Below are 22,803 nucleotides of genomic sequence, written 5' to 3' on the forward strand. Positions count from 1 at the left end.
GTCTTTTTGCCAGTGAGGATGTGTACCTTGTTTAAAACGTCTTTCTGGGAGCCCAAGTAGAGATGTGGCAGGATGCGGGTGGGACCAACGTTGGCCACTGGCAAGCATGGCTGGGAGATACTCATTGGCAAAATGGCAGCTGGCTTCCCCTCACAGAGGCCTGGGAAGCAAGACGAGAAGGTGGCAAAGCCCCCTGTGGAGAGAAGGAGATTTAAATTATACACTCTTTAACAGCAGGATTTGTCTCTTGCTCATTGTATATACAGTGCCTAGCACAATGGGGCCTCAAACATGGTCAAAGTCACTTTGTGCTAACATGCCACTAATCTGAACACCATGTTGGGCATCTGACACAACCACAGTCAAGCATGATCTCACCAGCCCCACTGGAAGTTTTAACGCTATGACAACTGTGCGGCATATCTCTAAACCAGCCAGCATATAACTGAGATTCAAGATTCCAAGCAACACCCTTAGCCCTTTCCTTTCCTGACTGTATTTGGATGTTACAGCACATATCATTCCAGCACGATCCTACACCCTGCTATTTCTAACTTGATTGAAGGCATCCTCTTCATAATTGCAGTGGGGTAAATCGCTCTTCACACATCCACCTACATGCTGAAGACAATCAAGTGTGGTTTTCCTTAACAAGCAGGACACACCAGTCATAGTCAGTGACTATGGAGCTGAAGTGCAGAAAACTAAGCATCGTAGCAGTGGGCATTGTAAACTTATAGTTAAATACAAACACACTGAAAGCAAAAAGGAGAATTTTGGGTAGGCAAGATCTCTGTTAGAATCTGGCCACACCCCCTGGACTAACTCACTTCCTCTTTTGAAGGGGGCCATAGGATCTTTAGTGGCTATAAGTGGTCAGTGCCCAGCTTTCGAGTTATCCAGAAGACAGCAACCCACCAGCCTGGAAGCTGTTTGTACTGTACTGGCTGTTCTTTAGGGACAAGGGTCAGTTAAGCAATCCCCATCACTCCTTCTGACAGGGCTCAGCCATTCCTTGGAGGTCTTTAATACATCCAGTCCAACCCTGCTTACCTTGTTTATTTCTGACCGGATCTCAACACCAATAGCTGCGGGCCTTTGTACTTGGATTGGATCAGAGTCACATTCACACAACATATTAATGGCATTTTACAAATATCCACATACAGACGCACACAAACGCAGCTCTTCCCTCACTCGCAGCTGAATTGCATGGCCATGTGTGTAGAACACCAATTAGAAAAGTGAGTCTGCAGACAGTGAGGGAGGGGGGAAGATGGCTGGGACAGAAAATATTTGGACCAAAAAGGTGGAATCTGATTTCTTTTGAATAGATTTCTGGGCAATTTTTCATGGTCAGATGTTGCTAAATGTGATAGTGAGTACTGTCCAATTTGCTGCCCTACACCAGGCTGCAGTCTCAAACCAGGAATCCCTACAGGCCAACCTTAGGAAGGAAAACCCAGAGGTGGGCATGAGAGAGATAGATTGACCATCAAAATTGATACTGTTGCTAGAATTGTAAATACTCTGGTCCACATGCAAACCAGTTCCTCTACAGCAGTGGTTTTTAGCCTGTGGTTGGCAGACACGTCCACAAAAGATGATTGCGATCACTTAAAAGTATGTGAATACCAACATTTACAATTCAAAGGGTCCTACACATGAAAAATGAAAAAAACTCCGTTCAAAATTTCCATAGGGGTCTGCAAATGAAAAAAAGATTGAAAACCACTGCTCTAGAGTGTCTGAAAATGATCACCCAACTCAAATGGCAGGAATGACAATGACATCATGTTTTCCAGCCAGGGGTCTCCAGGTACAGTATGTACCTTAACAGATCTTAGGACCTCCCCATGTCACTAGGTTGCAGCATCATCTCATCCTGTGGCTGGGGATTCTGAAGCTCTGGGAAGTGGAGTGACCTGAGTAAGATCAGTGGCATAGCCCGAATGGGGACCTGAGTCAACCCCTTTGCTGGTGTATATAAATGCAGAATTTACAGAAATGCTGAGTGCACACCCTTCTCATGCTATCCTAGGTTTCTTATACAAGTAAGAAATCAGTTATATTTTCTGAAGCAGTCTTCTAACATCCACCTCTGCCTTTTCCATACCAGAGTTAAGTCTGGAAACACTTAGAAGAAAAAACTAACTCTACTTTAGGTTACAAAGGCAAATGCCAGCATCACTACAAGGGATGGTAAGTGATGTAAATCCCTGGTGGTTTAATCAGTGGATGCTAAAGAGTAAAAGATGCTGGTATGTTTCAAAGGGCTAAGCAGAGTTGATGCACAATTCCTGGTGACTTTCAAACAACCGTGAATACCTGACTCCATTAATTCCTTTTGAAAATCCAAGTCTACAAAGATGGATCCAACAGAATTAGAGTCCCAGTCCCATCCTCACAACTGAACCAAAGCTTTTATTCAATAAAGGACCTTCCATCCTATCACTTTTTCTCTAGGGATATATAGGAAGACCCAGGATAGCCCCTCACTAGGTTTTTGCCAACAGTTCCCTACTCAAAGATTCACCCTTTCAAGGGTTCCTCCTTACCTTAACTGGAGCATAGTATAAGGCTCTGTCTGAGAAACCCACATTGGGGTTGACTCCAAACCTTGAGTTCTTTGGGGCAAGAGTGAGACAATAGTTTCCACAGTATGTAGCCCCAGACCTGATATGTCTGAAAATCTACAGCAGCTAGGCTTCTGACTGACTGCCTTGACTATCAAGGCTTGGAAGATATTCTTAGTTTTTCCCCTCCAAACAAAGGACATACTTGATATTCCAATTTCTGGAGACCCTAGACTGCTTTGAAGGGGCACTTACTTCACCCTCACCTACAGTCCAGGGCTTTATCTCCTTTATATCCACTCTGCAGCAGCACGCACCTGAAGCCACCACTTTGGGAGACAAACTGACCTTCAACCTGTAACACGTCTCCTCTCCTGTAAAACTCCCTCCACATCACTGACAGATATCACCAGAACCACCCCAAAGACCTGGCACAGCTGGGACATGAAATGCTAAAGCACCCAGTATTTCCCTCCCCCTTGCTCTTTCTGCCATGACATAACTCCTCAATTGAGATATGAAATCAGACTGAAAGAAAGAGCTCTGGTTACCCCTGCCCCCTCCCCTATCACATCAGTGTGAACAAGGGACATAAATCATCAGGCTGAGTAGAGGCAGTATATGTGGACATCTCAATTCTGAGTGCAAATAACCCAAACATCTAGAGGCTACAGAAGAGGTTCAGTTGACACAGGCAACCCTACTAGGAGCCCAGGAGAAAGGGTACTTCTTAATCTCTTCCCTGGGGCTACTTTTTCTCTTATCCAAGCTTCTGACCCCCAGGAAAACAAAAGACCTTCTCCTGCATTTTCATTCGGAGGGTGTGTAACCAGGGGGAAGATGGTATTTCCTCTTGCAAAAACTGCATGGCTTCAAAGGAACTAGAATCTGCTTCACACAAAATAGCCACTGCAAAGGCTTAGGAACTCTCTCAATGGCACTGAAATTAGCCTCCCACCTGGAGCAGACATGTGCAGATTCCCTGGCTTTGTCCCAATGCCCTTGTATACAGGCTGCAAGTCGGAGCCCATGTCGCTCCCCTCCTGCTCTCCCTCACTTGTGCCCTTTAACAGCCAGCCCACTCTGCAAAAAGCTCAAAATGCTCTTCAAAAGCCAGGAGCATTTGAGGTGACATCATAGCTAAAGCAGGCTGGGACGTGCTGCCCTCTCCTAGCAACTCTATCTCCCCCTCTCCTCTTGCCCCTGCCAGCACTTGCTTGTCAGCAGATCTTTTGCCAGCTCTTTTGGGGAAAGTACAAGCAAGCAGCACCAGGGTGGGGGTGTGGGGGGGTGCAGTGTACACGGTGGTGTTCACTAGTTGCAGCAGTGTCTCTATTGGCTCTAGCTTGCATCTCCCTCCTGACCCTCTGGAGGAGACATGGTCCTTCACCACAGACTGGAGCAGAGCACATGGGTATTCCCACCGAAGTCAGAGAGGCGGCTGTGGCACTTCACTTTACCCAATAGGGCCCATTGCTAACAAAGCCATTACCATTTTCTGCTCTGACCCTTCCGAAACCCCTCCCCAGCACATTCCTAGGCCATTACAAGGCTGTCCCCATTTTCCCTCTCAAACATCCTTGCTCACAGCTGTTGAGCTCTGTGGGCCTCCAAAAGAATCACAGAAATCAGTCTGAGCCAAGGATCCCAGATTCTGACACTCTGGACCCCAACAACCCCAAACTCCAAGTAGTACAAGACCCAGCCCAAACTCTGTTATTCCTACTTGCCTTTCATTGTGAGACAGCAAAGCAGCTTCTCCAAAAACCCCCAAAGGCAGTGAATGTCCCTGGCAGCACTCCAAACGATACCTGGGCCTTCCCCGATACACACAGGGCTGCACGTTCTAGTTGTAATTCAGAACAGGGGGCCCTTTCTAGGCTACCTTCCTTTATTTGTACTGCTCTCCTCTCCCTGACATTGGTGGGAAATGGGAGTCTCCTGGCATGCATGGAATTAAGAACAAGGGGGAGGGCATGGAGTAGGTGGAAAAGGATCTTGGGTTTCTTCTTTATGTCCCCTTAAGCAGCAGCCTTGGTGGAGGCTTTAAGAAAGGGAGCTGGTCCCTTCGCACTGCACACAATCTTAGGCCTGGCCAAGACTCCAGCATTCCTGAGGGCTTTAGAAAACATTCCCTACTAAATCCAATGTTTTCCTGCCTTCTAGAATTACCTATGTCATGCAAGGGTGGAGCTCAAGTGAACAGAGGGCATGTGTGCCTGTGGCCCCCCTCTCCCCCTCCATGCTAAGAGGGTTGACGCCTTACCACTTCCATGGGGAGAGATGGGAGAACAGGGATGGGGACCAGGAGTTTCAAGAACTCAACACCTTACAGAGTCTAGACATGCTGTTAGCCTTGTTTAGGAGGCAGAGAAACTGAACCACTGATTTTCTGTAAGAGCTCAAGACTAGAGTGGGAGCATCAGAACAAGACTCTTGACTCCTGTTCCTCAGTGCTGTACCTTCATTGCCAGACCTCCCTTCCTAATACCTTTCAAAAGCACACCTTTCTACTCTAAAGGACAATACTTTTTTTTCCCTCAGTTCTAGCTCCTCACTGCTCCTGTGGCTCATCCCAGCTGCCTAGTTTTCCCAGCTGAGATCAGTGACCCCTTCCCATTAAAAACAAATTTCACTGGGGGAGAACTGTGAAAGTTCAGGGGTGAAGAAAGCAGGGTCTTGGAGAAGCTCATCAATTAGTCACCTGGGGCAGCAGATGGACTCTGAGCTGCAGTATCCTTTCTCTCTCTCTCTTTTTCACTACCTTGCCTGTTTGTGGATCACATAGAATCCTATGGGCTTCCCCTATAGGAAGAGAGGAGAGCCGTCAACTCAACAATATGGGGCTTATAGAGAAAATAAAGAAGGTTCCTCTTAGCCCTGTGCTGTTATCTCACCACATGCCTGGCTACAATCCAGCACACAAAACCCAGCAAACACAGAGACAAAAATAACTGAAAATCCCTATAACTACAGGGGGACAAAGAGCCGCACTGTGTCAGAGCCACTCCTGGGATGGAGGGCTCTGGAATGGCCTGGGACAAAAGGATGGTGGCGAGTGAGCGGGAACGATTGGTTTCCTGGTACGCCCTTTAAAGTATAGCTGTGTAGTTATTCATGCAGGGCCACGTCTTCAGCTGACATAAACTGCTGTCACTCTGCTGATGTCAAGGGAGATGAGGAGATCTGGCCCATTTGTACAGTCACAAACATGGTACGAATCTTTCCTGTCCCCCTAATACTAGGGCACTGGTGCTCAAACTTTCAGCTTGGTGGGCCAGATGACTAGTGTGGAGCCAGTCTGTGGGTTGGGTACCTTGCGGGGTCAGGCCCCATGTGCCCAGATCAGGCCCTATACCCCCCCCAGTCCCGGCACATGCCACCTTGGCCTGGCCATGCACACTTGATCTAGCATGCAAGGCCATGTTATCCAGTCTTTTGTGCCCCACATGGCAGCAGGGGAGCAGCAATTAATACTGGCATTTCTCCCCAGCCACCAAATTTTCGGATCCATAGGGTGCCCTGGCCTGGCCTTCAAGCCCAGCCTCTAAGCTATATGCCTCGTGCACTGAGACCAGCCAGGATGTGCCAGATCACATCCAAGGCATAGAGGACAGGAAAGACCTACTGGGTCTTCTAGTCCACATTCTCCATCAGTGAAGGAGTGCTCTCTCTAGCACACTCCCTAGTGTTTCATTGAACTGGGCACATGTGGAGGGGCAGAGTACTGCACAAAGTTGAATAAGTTCCATGTGGAGGCAGGGACACCGTGCCATGCTGCCTTATCTCTAGATTGCAAGCCCAGGCTTTTGGGGTTTATAAACCCATACGGTGAACAGCATCACAGAAGGAAGCTCCAGCTCTGCAAGAACAAGAAGCTTTATTTACATCAAGCCAGACAGCATGAAGCCACTCCACTGCCACTCTTACAAGGATCACAGACAAAGCTAGCAGCTGTGAAAGAAGCTCTAAGAGCAGGGAAGGGGGCTCCGATTAAAAGCTTGCAATACTGAATAAAAAGATACCAGCATTTTCCTTTGCAAGGGAGAGTGGTGGAGGACTGCACACTTCTTATGCCTGTCTGTGGATTGAAAGGTTTGGAAAAGCCTTTGAGATAACAAGGCTAGATGGAGAAGAGAGGGGAGGTGCTGAAGTGAGATCAAAAGGGACATGTGGCATGTTAAGCAGGGCTAGCTGGATTCCCTGCTCTTCACATGGGGGGAGGAAGGGAGGAATTCCATTCCACTTTATGGGAGCATGTTGGGCCTAGCCAGCTGTGATGTTTGTTCCTCCCAGTCAGGGTTTCTTTGCAAGCTGGAAGCAACAGCTGGTACCATGAAATACACAGAAGGGAACACAGGGCAAACCGGGCTTGAGAGACTGGTAACTTTTTGTTTTGAGCCCTTGGCTTCCTGTTTCTTTCCAGTGAAGCACATTCCACATCCACAGCACTGGGACCAAGGTCCTGTTCCCAGTAAAGTCAATGGCAAGACTTCAGTGGGGCAGGGCTAGGTCTGAGGTAAGTAAAATAAGAAACAACCACCCATGCCAATGCCCTAGCACAGAGGCAGCCCTTCACTCATGGGGGTGCCATCTTTCCCACTCCCAGGAGTGCCTGTGACCCCTTAGTGAACATACAACATCTCCCTCTCTGCTAAGAACAAATATGCCATGAGCTATGACACTCCTCATCTCATAGTCCCTCCAGTAGGGCACCTCGAGGGGAAGGTGCACTTTCACTTGACACTTTGCCCTGTCAGCAAAAGCCAAGGTGTCTATTGGAGCGGTGTGCGGGGAGACCAAGTTTATGTGGAAGAGAGAATGACAGCTACCCTTTGCTTTGGCAGGACTCCTGCCCTTTCTGTGTCTTTCTCTCCTCTCTCAGGGTGTAGACAGAGACCCTGGAGGTTCATTATAGGGACAGGTGGCAGCTGGTTTGCACCCATCCTGGAACTGCTGTTTAACTGCAGCTGCTGCTACAGTCACCTTCCTGATGTTGTCACAATACCTGCCTTAAAGACAGGTGCTGGAGCCTGTGCTGCAGCTTAAAGCCCCACCTGCTGGTTTGACACAGCATGGCGCAGGTCTAAAGCCTGTATAAATCGATGCAGTCTGTGCCTGGAGGTGCTTAAGTGCATCTGCTCTGGGACATGCACACTCCCAGACTGCCAATGCCTCCAGCATTTGAGGAAGAAAAGCACATTATCACAGTGGGCTTCTCTCCTTCAGGGTCTGCCACACACAGGTCTCACTAAAACATGCAGAGGTTTCAGAGATGCTCCCTCAGCAACACATAGGAAAGTACAGTGGCACATGCAGTCGAGCGCACAAGTCAAGTGTAGCCTCATAGACAATTAGGCTAATATGGCTCTCCCTCTCCCCTGCTGGGGCTGGCTTCCAATCCAGGGTTACGTATGGCCATCTGCTCTCAGATCTCCCACCCCTCAGCAGGGAAACAGCTCTCAGTGCCCGAGCCTCTGTGATGTCTCCATTTAAAGCCTCTGTGCTCAGAGCTGTGCCTGGCATTCCAGAGCTGCTTGGCAGCCTCAGCAGCAAATGTATCACCTCCGATGGGGCTGGTGATATTCATGGCAGAGCTCAGCACATGACGAGCTTGCTTTTGAGTAATGAGAAGCAAAGGTAAGGGTCAGCGTCTCAGTGAGAGAGGGTTGTGGGCACTGCCCATGGAGGTGAGTCCCATTGAGCACACCGAGTACAGAGAAATGCACTCCTTACACAAGGTACGTGCCTAAGTATATCGCTTATCTGGGACCTGAATCATACCACGAAGCAATGGGAGTTTGGCTTGAACACAGGCTGGATAAGGACTGAGAGATCTAGCTCCTAAAAAAACATCAGCCCCTTTCTCGTCTCATATTTAGTCTTGGCAAAATGCACCTGGGTCTCCCGATGACAGGACTAGACACATTGCTCACGACTCCTTTGGATCGAGGCAGAAACAAGGAGACACGCAGAGAGCTGCATTCATACAATAAAGCACCGCTGAGCCACTGGGAAAATCCCTCATTGCTGCACTGACCTCCCACCCCTAGATCTGACTCCTCTATTACTTGAGGGCAACCCATGTGTATGGGCATTGGAGCCAGATGATGAAATAGCATTTACCGACACCCTTACTCATCATGCGTTGGGAAGTTTCCTGGGCTTTGTCAGAGCTTCCTGCTCTTTGGGAAGTTTTGGAGTTTTCCCACTGCTGCCATTCTCAGTATTTCTCCACTGCCGGAGGCTGTCCCATGTATAGCCCTTTGTTTTCACAGAATGCCACCCCTCTCACACCTTGGCCCCAGCTTCCTGCTGAAATTCAAGCACAAAAGACCCTGTTTAGACCAGTTAGCTGTACCTTGTCCGTGTCATATCCCCACTTACTATGCTAGCAGAGTTCAGCAGCATTTGAAGTAGTAGCCTTGGCTCAGACTTGGGCCAGCAAAGGATTGCTGTAAGTCAGGACTGAGGCAGACAGGCAGCTGTAGGAGAAATATGTGCTTTTCAGCTACCTTTTCTATAATTCAGTAAAGGTCTGCTCTGGTTTCTCTCTTTCCCTAATAAAAGATCCAATGCTCCTCTCAGCCTGGTCAACTCGCCCTCTGGTGGACACTCGATTCTTCTCCAGGGTCCCTTTCTGCAAATCAGACATGGCCAGAACTGCTCAGCATATCCAGATGTGGATTCACTCATCCCACATGCAGGGGCTAGAATTAAGTGCCTCTTATTTGGGTTTATTGCCTCTGCAAAGTCAAGTGCTCACATGGCTTTTACTGCTGCTGAGGACAGTCCTGAAGGGTCTTCCCAGACTGCTCTGTGTGTTAGGGATTCTACAGCCCCTGAGCACAGGAAACCTCTATTTAGGTTTTCTTTCACTCTTCTCCCCTTATTGCAGCATTGAGAAACATGCACCATTACATCTTTCCCCTATGCTCCTTGTCATCCCAAATCTCAGTGCCTTTTAATGTGTGTGTGTGTGTGTGTGTGTGTGTGTGTGTGTGTACACACACAACCCTTTTCTTTTTACACCTCTCCTCCTCTGCCCCCAACTTTCCTCTGACTCTCTCTTGGTTTGGCAACATTGACCGATTTCATCACTCTGTGGCAGACTCCCTCTTCTAGGTTGTGAGTGAGAAGCAGATGAATCAGCCCCATTCTGACTTAGGTGCATTCCCCATTTCTCCAACAGTCGCCTCCTCCCATCCCAAACTGCTCCCACCCATCTGTCTCCAGTTTGCCTTGGTTATCCTGCCCAATCCTTGACCACCTGCCACCACTGGCTGACCTGGTAAGTTCTTTCCAGATGCCCAAAATGCAGGCGACTCCAGTTGCCTGCCCCTTTTTAATCTGGCCACAGGGGCTTTTGGTATTTCCTTAAAGAAAGAGATGGAAAAACCCCACAGAAACAGCCCCTGAAGTTGCTGGTCCTGATTTTCCTCTGGTGACTGCCTGCTCTTGACCAGCCATACTTGTTCTAAGTAAAGAAAAATGTGTCATTTCCACGAGTGACTTATTACTAATGACACCATCACTGGGTTATGTGGCTCATGCCACAAAAACCCGTCAAACACTTTTAGCAGATTCCCATTTTAAGTGGTGGTGGAGGGGAAGTTTCTTAATACAAGCATTTGGCAAACTAGGTCATTCTCAGCTGGGCATATTTTAAGCTGCTCTGTATCATTTCCCCCTTTTTTCTCCCTTCCTCTAGTACTGCAGAACTAGTCCTGTGAGACTTTTCTGAAAAGTCACCTTTTCATGGGTGGAGGTGGTGTAATCTCACCAGAGAGAAGTAAAACAATGACAGTGGTTATCTGGTCATGGCTGGGCAGAAGCAAAAGCATTGCTTTCTTACTGCTGGTGCTTTCAGTGCCTTATTCTCAGCCGTTTTCTTCTGCGGGAAGCCCCCCCACCCCACACACAATCTTTGCCTCATGGGCAGATGACAGCTGACAGTGTTTCCCCTGGATGCCCAGTGCATGAAGCAGCTTCATGTACAGAGAGGTCCACAAGAATCTTGTACCTCCCCTGTGTCCCGCTGAAGTGAGAGTGTGGGTTATGTAAGAACAGAAAAACCCTCAGAGCTTTCCTCCTTTGAGCGCTTCTGCTTGGCACCTCCAACTTGCCTAACTGAGCAGTGTTTGGTCCCAACCTGGTTAGTCCCATTCACTTGGCAGCACACCTGGTTTCTAGAGGGAAGCTGGAAGGGTGCATACTCTTGTAACAAAGGGGGGATCCAGCCGACTGCCAATTCCTAAGGCTAGCCTCATCATTTATTTTCCTCTTGCAGTCAGGGAGCTCTGCACCAGCAGCATCTCACTTGCTTCTTCAAGCAAGGAGCTGCTGTCCTGTGGTTCAAGACCTCACATCTGCCTTTGCTGCACTCTGCTGAATCAGGCTAGATGCTCTGAAACAGCTCTCTGGAATTGCAGAAGGATGCAAATTCCTGACCTTCCCCTCCTGATCCAAAAGTACTGCTCGCCTTCTTTCATCTAGATGCCTGAAAGAAGCAAGCAGCCTGCCCCGTCTGCGCTGCACACCACAGGGGACCGCTCACCCATCAGCTGTGCAGTAAAGTCAGCCTCTCTCTCTGCAGTGCAAAACACGGGGGCAGGCAGAGCCATCGCCCCTTGTTCCCATTCTCTCCACACCCCCACCCTGAGGAAGCAAGCCGGCTGACCAACCTCGCATATCCCTGCTCTCCTTCATCCTCCGCACCCTGATTTTCAGCTTCATCTGCCCCTCGTGCATGTCTGTCCAGAACTGGTCCTCAGGAGGTGCGATCATCACATCCAAAGGCATCCAGGCAGCTGGGTTACGTCTCACAGAGCCACCTCTTGCCCTAGCAAAACAACAGCTGGCGGGCCAAAAAAAAAAAAAAAGCCACCTCCCTCCTTCCTCTCTCACAAAAAAACCCAAAAAACAAAAAAACCCCAAAAGGAGCCTAAAAGCCCCCCCCCCCCCTCCCACCCCCAAATCCAGATTTCAGGAAAAATGAAAAAGGGGCGAAGGAGAGGGGAAGAGCTTTTAAAACCCTTCCCCAGCACAGCTGCCTGCCTCTTGCCTCTCCTCTCCCTCCCTGTGTGTGCGCAGCTCCGGCTCCAGCGAGCCTGAATGAGCTCAGCACATGAGCAAGAGCCCTGCTGATCCACCAAGGAGCAGTCATAGCTAACGGGTCAGGCATGCAACCGCATTCCTTACTCAGCACACAGACACGCAGTTTAACTCATGGGCTACACGACTGACATATGGCTCGCTGAGCTGCTTAAAGGGGCAACAGCCTATTTTTCTCCTCCCTTTAACCCTATTCCCTCTCAAACAATTGCTGCCTGGATGGTGATGCAAGACAGACAGGTCCCTGAAGGCACAAGGTGCTTCAGGCAACAAGACCTTTGCTACACTTGCACCAAGCACAGTGTGCTTAGAGCAGCTGAGGCTTGAACAATGGTTTGGAGGTAGACAGTATGGCACTTCCTATCTAACGGAGTGGATCTCAACCTTTTTACTCAAGGTACATCTCACTAAACTCAAGGCACCCCTCAGAGAATGCCAGCTCTTACTTCTCATTTGTTTTTTGGCTACAGAAAAATATTAGAGCAATCCTTCTGTTGCAAAGAACTGAGGAAGACCATACCAGATCAGAAAGTTTTTAACACTATGGATTCCTGGTTGACATCACTGGGTTTATCTTGTGAAACAGTGATAACATCATGCAGCACCCCACAACACTCTCAAAAGGATCTCAAGGCACCCCAGGGTGCCACGACACCCCAGTTGAGATTCACTGCTCTAATGCAATGATAAGGCATTCATCACCTTGGTATCCAAGCACCAATGCAAGTGCTAAGAAAACTGCTATTACTTCTGGCTGCAAGAAACCTTTCTTCTGCCCCAAGTGCTCTCCACGATGAAAAGAAGCAAGAAAATCTCCTGGTTGTCTGTTTAACGAGTTGGCTTTCTGCTCGAGTGTCAGCATATAAAACAAGTAGGAGTTATGCCTCATACAGAGGAAAACAAGTTCTTGTAATTAGCCATGCTGATTTTATCACAAGCCCTCCAAAGCCTGATGCTGGCACTACCCTATGTTCAGACCTCCCTTGGAAGTCCTAAGGAACAGACTGCAGCTTCAAGCCCACAGGAAGAGGTCCAGGAGGGAGCTAATGGCTACTGGAAGTCCTGAAGTATTCAGGGATCCTGTCCAGTTGCACAGGGGACCCAATCCTGAGAGCCTATCAGCTGCCACTAAAGTTAATGGGTCCAATTTTATGTTGTCTGCAATGAGTAGTCAGCGCAAATGACAGCCCATGGTGAAAGGCAATAGGAAATCCTGCCCAGAGGATTCAGCCTTGAAGTTCATCTTTCACAAAGGAGGTGGGTTTTTGCAGGACAGATGGGCCTCAAGGCAGCAATAGAGAAAGAGATGGAAATGGGTCTTTTCCTTGTTGTCCTGTGGGGAAGTATATGGGGCAAGGGCTGGTCATGGCAGGATGGGCTAAACATCTGTGAGAAGTCTTTTTTGTACAGTACGTTCCAAGAGGCAAGGATTGCCTACAGGAAGGATGGCCTGGGGCACTAAGCTAAGGACTTGGGGAAACCTGAATTCAAGTCCCTGCTCTGCAACAGACTTCTACAACTGGAAAGCCCTGACTGCAAGAAAAAAGGCACAGAAACAGATTCCAGGGACATCTGTAGGCTAGGTAGCCCCAGTCCATAATTCTTCCACATTCCCATTTCTTTAGATCCTAAAATACTACAGTGAGACACGTTCATGTTGGACTGAGAATAGTGCAAGACCCCAGAGTGCTCACTTCAGTCCCACAACAATATAATGGCAGCTGGTCTTGCCCAGCTGACCTGCAAAGATCCCTCCATCTAATGGAAGTTAAAGCTAGGGCTGAGGGGGCAAACCAGTTCACATTATCACATGGTTCTTTCTATGGTACTCTATGGTCCCCATCACCCTAACACATACAAACCTCACAATCTTTAACACATTCATTCATTCTCACACCACCTCTGAGATGCGGAGAAGTAAAATTATGTCCATTTTACAGATGGCAAACATGAGGCAGAGAGAGAGAATTGCATCAGATCACACAAGCCTGTGGCAGAGAAGGGACTTGAATTCAATCCCTCAAGTCTAAGGCCAGGGCCCTAACCTCCCCCATCTCGTTCTTGGTTTTTGTACCAAGGCTGGCAATGGACCATCCACAAAGACTCCGATGAGGGTCAGGTCTGGTGGTATTTTCAAGCAATACAGTCACTCATTCACAAGGCCCTGCACAGAGACCACAGAAGTCACATGGACTACAATTTACTAGGGCTGCGTGAAGCTTTGGGTAGTGATTCGATTCGGAGAAGATTTGGTCTGATTTGGTGGCTGAATCTCTGAATCTGAACTGAATCAGGGGACCAATTAAAGGTCCAAATTGATTCAGAGCTCTCCAAAACTTCGGAAAAGATTCGGAGAGCTTTGATGATTTGGACAGTCCCCAGTGGCTGCAACAGGGAGCTGTAGCTGACTCTGAGCTAGTAAGCAGGGGGTGGGGGAGCGGAGCTGGGGGAGCGGGGAGGGGACCACGGGAGGACCTGTGCCAGCTCCCTCAACACCCCCGCTCCCCCATGGCTGACACGCCCACCCCAGCTCAGTACTTAAAAAAAAAAAAAAGCCCTGGTGCTCACTGGGTCCTGCCAGGCAGTGGGCGATCCCTGCTGCCCCCACTGCATCGGGGGCTCTGCACAAGCCCCCTGACCCCACCTCCCACTTCCCCAGCCCCCCATGGGTGGTCTGCCCAGGCCAGCTCTGGCCCTTTAAGAAAAAAAAGCCCCGGGACTCACTGCTCCTGCAGTGGCCTCTGGGCTTCTGGGGCTCATGGAGAGCCCTCCACGTGGCACAGGGCAGTGGGGGGCAGCAGGGATCACCCCCTGCCAGCAGGAGTGGCAAGTCTGGGGGGGAGGGTTTCTTAAAGGGCCAGAACTGGCCTGGGCAGGTCACCTGTGAGGGGGCTGGGGGCTTGTGCAGAGCCCCCCACACAGCATGGGGCAATGGGGGGCAGTGGGAATCGCTCCCTCCCTGGCAGCATCCGCTGAGTCCCCCAAGTGCCAGGATCTGGGCTAGCCATTGCCAGGCTGGAAGAGGGGTGGAGAATGGGCCTGACCTGGCTGATTTGGAGAGTCATCCAAATCAAATCACTGTCCCCCAAACTGGCCAAATCTGAAGCGAATACTAGCTGCTTCACACAGGCCTACAGTCACTCACAATCTGCAGCAGAGTCAAACTACCAACGTAGAAGTGAAAGACTCTCTCTCTCCTGAGCCACTGCCTCTCCTTTCTGCAAGACACCCTCTGCTCTTGTAAAGTCTACTGGAGGAGCCACATGTGCTCCCTTGGGTTTTTGAGGGTTTTTTTGGTGTTTTATACCAAGGGATCTGGGAGTGTCAAGGTCTCATTAGTGCTGCAAAGCAGAGACATGCCTTATCTATGCTGGAGGACAACTCTGCTGCAACCAGGTCCTTCAGTGCACTTGCAGGTTGGGCAGGACCGAATTACACCCCTCAGACAACACTTGTCATTGGCAACATAGTGAAAAAGTTACAGTACAAATAGCCAGTTCTCACTCATAATAGGGCTTGATTCATGAATCATCAAAGATGACTCTAGTCAGAGATGGGATCAGGAGCCCGATTCCTTCTCTTTTGTGATAGAAGCAATTTCCCCCTTTCGTACTCCATACTCTTTAGTCTCAGCACCTCTTTCAAGGTTTATTGATCTGTACCCAGACTTCCATAAAAAACGCTCGGGATTAGAGCATCTGGACAGGACACATTGTGCTGCTGAAACCCTGAAGCTTTACAAGTTAGGAAAACAAAAGAACACCCAAGGTTGAGTTAGATACAGGTGACTTCTGTGTTTTTCCTTAACGTGACATCACATGAGATGAAGTCATGGTTATTAAACAAGCTCCCCCATCCCTCCCGGCCCTGAGTGGAGCCAGTGTTCTAGTGGGGCTTGTTATTGTAACAAATATGGTTTGATTATTATCAGATGTGGGTCAGAGGTTGGATAAAATTCAAAGCATGCTCTAACGAGGTGGGGGGGCAGGGGGAGGAAGGGGGAAGAAAAAAAAAAAAAAAATCAGTGTTCAAACCCAGAACAATGCTTTGGAACTCAGTCCTATACATTGCACTCTCTTCTGAAGAAGCATGACATCAGTGGGCAAAGGCCAAAAAACAGATACTGTACTGCCGTTGCGTGGTCCTCCCTCTACGCTTGCAAACGTGACAGGGGACTTGTTCACAACACTGTTGAGAAGCAACATAAAAAAGGATTTCACCATGAGGCACAGGTTGCCTGGGGGACTGTTGAACAGCCAAGTTCCAAGGTCCCCCCCCGAATGCTGCAAAGCAAAGCCATGCCACATTCACACCAGGGGCAACTCTGCTGCAACCAGTTCCAACAACACGCTTGCATACATGGTTTGAATAGGACCACTATTACACAACTGGTGATTGTGGCACTGCCTGGACAATCTGTATTGTCCATGAGTAACTCTAACTTAACTAGAGGAATTACTGGGTGAAATTCTACAGCCAGCACTGCGCTTTGTGGTCATAACAGCCTTCAAAGCTAAGAATGCGTTCGTCTTCCTTTGCTACTCACTAATTTACTGGTGGGAAACTGGCTCCCTTGTGCCTGCGAGATCCCAAAGAAGAGTTATTTCTGTGCTACCAAGTTCCCGCAGGATGAATTTGGTTTTTGGTTTAGGCCAGCATGGATGGGGCAGCTCTGGCTGGTCTCTGCATGATGCTGGCAACTCTAGCCCCAGGCAGGATTCTTTAGAAAAGCCCTACATCTGCACCCACCCTCGCCTGAATGACATGTGCATGCAGCAGGCAACAAAACCCCTCTTCACCAGAAACAGTAATGAACTCCAATTCCAGATGAAAATTCCTCCCACATAGAAATACCATCTGCAGCCCACCCATCCACACGCAGAGAGCCCTTGTAGAATTGCCCCTTCCTTCCAGGTCTGGCTCCTGCAGGGTTCCCTGTTCCTCTTGGCACCAGTTTGGGTAGAAGGAAGGGGAAGAGACATTTCCCCAGCAAAGACACTGTTTCTCATGTGGACCACCCACAGCAGCCTGTTCTGCACACAAACGGGTCAGAAGAGATTCTCCTCCGTTGGAAGAAAGTTCTTGCGGTAGCTTGTCCTGGGTCATTCCCCCTGGCACATATCTCAGCATTCTGTCAAAATCTCACTTCAAGCATCTTCAGAGATGGGATGTCTCACCCACCGGTTTCTCCCGACTTAAATAAAGAGTGCTGAGAGCTGCTAAGCAATATCAGGGGAAGGAGCTTCTTCTCAAAGAGGAAGGGCAGTGGCAAAAGGAATCCATCCGTCCCAGGGAGGTGATGGAAGCACAGAGAGTTAGGATAGGTTGGTGGTGAAATCACTGGGCTGGGATTCAAGACATTTGGCTCCAATCTTTGTCCCTGCTCCAGACTTCCTTTGTGACCTTAGGCAAAGCCTTTAATTTCTCAGTGCCTCAGTTCTTCTGGGGGGAGAAATAATTCCTCATTACTCCCACCCTTTACCCAGCTTGCTTATTTAGACTATCTTCTTTGCAGCAGGGGCAGCCAGCCCCTATACACGTGCCCTCTGCCAAGTCAAACAGGGCTCCAATCCTAGTTGGGTCTTCCAGGCAAGATCAACAGCCATCCCCACAGTAAATGCTAATCAGGAAGGCTGCAAATCTTCTTTGCTGCAGCTCCACTGAAATCAGCAGCATTACGCCTAGGAGGAAACTGGGCCAAGATGTCTGCAGCACTGAGGAGCAAAGAGCTCCTCTCCAGCACTTACATGCATGATGACTGTACCTACAGCATAGCAGCAACCCAGCTGGGGTTGGTCCAGCCTTTCCTCCCCACCCCACCCAGAATAGGGACTTTAAAATAATTGCAGTTGCAGACCTTTCACACAGAGACAAGGGCCTCAGGAAAAGGGGATGTGGAGGAGGGGAAGCTAGTCTTCTCCAAAGGAAGGAAATCATAACTGGGCACAGGTTCCTGTCTATCAGGATTTCTTACTGGAAAAGTTTCCTTCCTTCCGCTTTCCAGAAATGCAACATGAAATGACATGATGGTTTTGTAAGTCTTGGCAACAAGAACCCTATCATCCCCTCCCTTTTTTCACTCTGCCCCCCTCATCTCCTGTTCAGGGTCCAATTGTTAAAAATGCAGCCTGAGGGAGGTAAAAGCTCCACAGAGTAATTATAGAATCAGGAAAACAAGTCCTCTGATGACAGCATTACTAAACAGGGACATTTAGAACATGGGGCTGGAATACAGTCAGCTCACACATATGTGACCTGGCTTAACCCTCCCAGTGAAGCAGAGTTGACTCTTTTCTTCTCAGAAAGAGCAAAGACACTGACAGCTTCCAATGTAGGGCTGGGGTGTGGTGAGAAGGGGTGGAAGCACTACCAGGATGCTACACCTCAGCCTGCATAGACTACAACAAATCCTTCCGTGCATACACAGGGGGGATTTGGACGTCATTCTCCAACCCCCACCCAGTTCAGCTTTGATCAGGACAGAATGCAACTAGGTTTAGTCACACCCCAGAGTGGTGATGGGGTGGTAAGACAATGTAGAACCTTCCAGTAATGCCAGCCTAGGTGATGTCCATTTCCAAACAGCCTACGCTCATCCAACACAGCAGCAGTCAGTGCCACAGATCCTCTCCTGTGGCCAGGTTGAGGCACTCTCAGGATTTTGCTGCAGTGAAGAAAGCAGCTCCTCTGTTTCAGACATGAGCACAGTTGTGCATGGGAGGAAAGGCGATTGGCCAGTGAGACAATAACAGTCAAAATACAGATCCCTACCATTACAACTCCACATCCATGCTTGGAGGCCTAAATAAAATGGGCTGATTTTTTAAAAAAGTGCTGCATAGTCACCACTCTTTACTGAGCTTAAGTAGAGTTCTGGATATTTGACCCTTCTGAAAAGTCAAATGTCCAGGAACGGCTAAGAAGAAAGCAACACTGCTGCTGGTTCCCCCCCCCCCCCAAACATAGGCACTCTGAGAGGTCAACCGTGTCAAACCATCCAGTGAGGCAAGGTGAGGTGGTATCTACAACTGACACCTATGTTCTTCTTCTTTCATATGGCTGACTTGGAGCAACAATTATAAGTCCAGTTTAAGGTTAGTTAACCAGTCTAATGTTCTCTTAAGGAAAGGGAATGCATCTCTGCAATGTCACTGTCAAATCTGTATACAGGCCAGTGTGTTGTTACATGATCCATAGTTTGATCAGGATTGCCATAGTCACACCTATATTCACAAGCATATACACATACCCTGGTGAGTTGTTCCAATTAGAACGTGTCAAGGCAGGCTTGATTAACTGACTTGAATGAGCCCTAGTTAAAATGCTCCCACAGACACTTTGAAATGCAGGATGCTTAATACACATGACGTTGAGGCATTTTAATTAGAGCAGCTGTCCAGGAGTTGCTCTAATTAAGAACCACTGCTCGAAACACACTTTGAGGCAGGGGAAGGCTGCAGCTCCTTTCTTCTCAGAGGCTGGAATGCAAGTCACCCTCGCTGAGGAATACAGGCTTCCTGAGGTTTGCCAGAGCTTGGCCTTGGCTCATGAGAGCTGGTGCAGTTGCACTCCGAGGGTGCATGCTAGCCAGGCCTGGTGCAATTCTGGCAGAGATCTATACCACGTTTACTTCAACTGAGGATCTGCTTGACTGGGCCTACAGGCACATGCTCCAGGAGAGAGACATCCACAAATGCAGAGGGCTGCAACTTTCAAAATTGGCTCAGGAGGAAGTAGTGGGACTTGAAAGGGAGATGCATGGCTGTCATTGAGGGGAGAACAGGGGCTGGTAACTCTAAGTGCCTTGGACAGTCAGCCTGCACCACAGTACAATTAGATTACCATGGAGCACTCGATTACTAGAAAATAGGCTGAACACTTTAACACATGGGCATATATTTTTCCAGATGCTGTTATCACAGCAGAAAGGGCCAGTGCCTTGACTGAACACAGCCTGTAGGACAGCAGCACTCTCCAGCTGCTGGAGAAAGGAAGCATAGTTTGGGGTGGGGGGAGGCATAGGGATATCTGTCACGATTGTCAGAGGAGAACAAAATAACACCCCCGCAGAGGACAAAGGCAGGGAAAGACACTGCCCTGGAAAGAGGTGACATTTCAATCCACTTAGCACAGCGCTGGCAGGCCTCCATTCTGTCAAAAAGCTTGCTGCTTCTCACTTCAATGCAGATGAGACAATAATAACTATTGGACAAAGGCAATTATTCCAATTCTAGAGTACTTCAACATGTACAACAGCACAGTCCTAACACTCCTGATGTTGGCTCTTCTCTGATAATGCCCGGGTGTTGCAGAGGTAAAGCCTACTCACAAACAGCATCTTTCCCTCTTGAAAAAGCCATCACTGGGAACAGCTACATGTGTCCGGACACTCAGAAGGTGCTCTCTGTGGCAGGACCTCAGCTGTAAACTGCCCGATGCTTGAGCTTTAAGGTGCAGTAAACAGTGACAGACGTATTTATCTGGTAGCTCTCTGACCTATACTTACCTAGCAGGGGAAAAACTGTGACCACTAAGGCGATTTTCCTAGTCACTGGGGATAACTGTTTTTCTGGCACCGGTTAGTACCTGCAGAGGTAATATATAGTAAACCTTCCACTTGCTGCTTCAGTGGGAATATCTTGGCTTTATGCTCACTTTATGGAAACAGGAGATTCCTCCCAAGCTTGCTCCTGTGGCCAGACAGCTGAGGGCAAGCGAAACTTGGGGGCATCCCAACCCCATGCCTCTAGGCTTGGGCCTGCACGTAGGATGCTTGCCAAATGATTTGGAAACATCTGAAGCCCCAGGTTGGGGTAGAGGATGTTTGCCAGTAATAGGGCCACTTATAGTTCTTGACTGACTCATGGATTTGGAATGGATTTGGCTTGGAACAAACATTTTTTTCCCTAAAGGAAAAAAAAAGTCTGATATCCCACTGAGAGGGAAAGACCTGTGCTCATCTAAAAATGCATTGCGCCACCTTTGGAGCAGATCCATTTCAAAGGCTGGATTCACCATCGTCCCACACCTTGCGCAAAGTGTGTGCAAAATGTAACCCAATCAGAACAGCAACACGCTGTACCCACTTTGGGCCAGTGTAAATCCCATCACAACATGCAGGTTGATGGCAAATTGGAAGCAGTTTCAACAGAGGCATGCTGATTGGCACTAGCTAAGAATCTGGTATAGAAAGTGCTTAAAGAAATCACTAGATAAAACAGAGGCTCCTGCTCAGTGGTCTGAATGATCTCCTTATTTTTCTTAAACATATGGCTGTATAGATTCATGCCTATCAACAATACTACCTTGGATCTACTTTGGAGCACCAGAGCCAACTTTAAGGTGAAAGCAAGCCAGGGAAAGCATGCTGTGATATTAATATGGAGTCTGAAGGCTGACACAGGGTGCCTTGGGGCTCATATGGAGCTGGATAGCTTTCTGTGTAGGTTTGGGGAAACATAGTTCTGCTTTCAGAAAACTGATCTGGATTCACAGCCTCCCTTCTGCTACAATCGTAACTGAACAAACATTTTTGATGCAATAGCTTAGCTAGCTCTCTGGAGCAAGGATGGTCTTCTTGTACAACAGGGCCTTGTTTCACAACTGGAACATCTCACCCCAGCCACCTCACCGCAGCCACAGCACTAATGCACTCCCCTTTTGGGGGGATTCCAAACCATTCTGCAGGCTGTCTGCAGAGAGAGCTCACTTCACCCACCTGCAGAGCATGGCTGGAGCAGAACGCCGCAGGCAATTAGCAGTCATGGCAAGAAGGCGCTACAACTGTTCACAACAGGAAGAGGAATACTGCATCCTATTAAAACCATGCAGGGAAAGGCAGGCTGGCAGAAACATAATTACTCAAGCTGGAATTCAGCCATGAAATGAAATTTAAAATAGTTTTTTTTTGTGACAACTGCCATGGGACCATTAATGACCACAAGTGGAAACCCACTGCTTCCAGCAGCATAATGCCCTCCAGCTGGAACACCAGTTTGATGCTGCCATAGACTGTAGAAGAGTGCCACTTGCTGATTCACAGTCTGGATTTAGCTTTGAGATCTTCCACCCGCGTGCCAATGCAGCCTCTTCCCTGCCTCACTTACGAGATCTTACAAAACTGACCCTGCATGGCACAGCTGCAGGCTACACCACCAGGGACCCTTATCTGCCAATTAATTGGCAAATTACAGATAAAAACTTGAATCCCAGTGCCCTGGGCATCTTGGGCAAATGCTCTGCCAGCTGAATAAAGAGACTTTCTAGCAAATCCATGCAACAGAGCCATGTCTTTGGTCTGAACTATCACGCTTTTCAGAAAGTCAGTGACACCACCTGAAGGCTGGAACTGATTTCTATTGTTACTGGGGCACCCTCCGCCTCCATTTATCCCATAACAGAGCTGCCCCATTCACAGGCTGCTGCCAGCCACAGCAGCTAGCTAGCAGAGGTGTGCACATGTGCATGTACACACTTGCCAAAACTGCAGAGCACCTGGTGCAGGGACCCAGGTATCTTGCCATATGGAGCTCACACAAAAGAGAACTGTCCAGGGAATCTGAAAGATCTCAGGGCTGATGGCACAGTCCAGCCAGTTGCTATTTAACATGTTGTCTGGATCGCAGGCAAGAAAAGAAATCTGCCTACTATACTCAAGAGTGGAACAAACACTACATGCTTCAGTTGAAAGTGCTAGTGTCCCATGATAGACAATTAGGAAATAACCTGCCCTCTGGGAAACTTCCCTTTCAGCCCCCATCAGTCAACTTCCAGCTTACACCCTGAGCAATAAGGGGTTCTCTCTCTACCTAGTCTAACTGGGTCTATAAAAATACCTTGATGCCAGTTTTGATTCCTGCTAAGCTCTTCTCTTTGGTAAAAGCCATGACAATGAATGTTGTGGGTTTTTGAATAAAAAGTGTAATTTCTATTTTAAAGTCTCGAGTCACCGGCTGCCCCCTTCGTCTTGCATTACAAGAATGGGTATACAGAAGTGCCTTGTTCTCAGTTCTGTCCCGTTCGTCCTTTTGCTTGCCTCTAGCATGCCCTTTCTTATTCATCGCCTCTTAAGAAGTCCCAGCCTCTTCACTTTCCCCACACATGGCCATCTTTC

General features: G+C 48.6%; 1 protein-coding gene across 5 annotated transcripts in view; it reads right to left on the minus strand.

Moving 5' to 3' along the window:
* Positions 1–22,803, minus strand: part of DUSP8 (dual specificity phosphatase 8) — an 89,666-nt gene that overhangs the window by 15,242 nt on the left and 51,621 nt on the right. For 4 of the 5 annotated variants that reach the window (XM_014602403.3, XM_014602402.3, XM_014602401.3 and 1 more), the window contains one exon: positions 27–193. In XM_014602403.3, coding sequence (XP_014457889.1) covers positions 27–193 — 167 coding nt within the window. Of the gene's footprint in view, positions 1–26; positions 194–11,260; positions 11,507–22,803 lie in introns of those variants that run through there. The other variant, XM_006265870.4, reaches the window with a different exon arrangement.

The sequence above is a fragment of the Alligator mississippiensis genome, chromosome 2, assembly GCF_030867095.1.
Source record: "Alligator mississippiensis isolate rAllMis1 chromosome 2, rAllMis1, whole genome shotgun sequence".
Lineage (NCBI taxonomy): Eukaryota > Metazoa > Chordata > Crocodylia > Alligatoridae > Alligator > Alligator mississippiensis.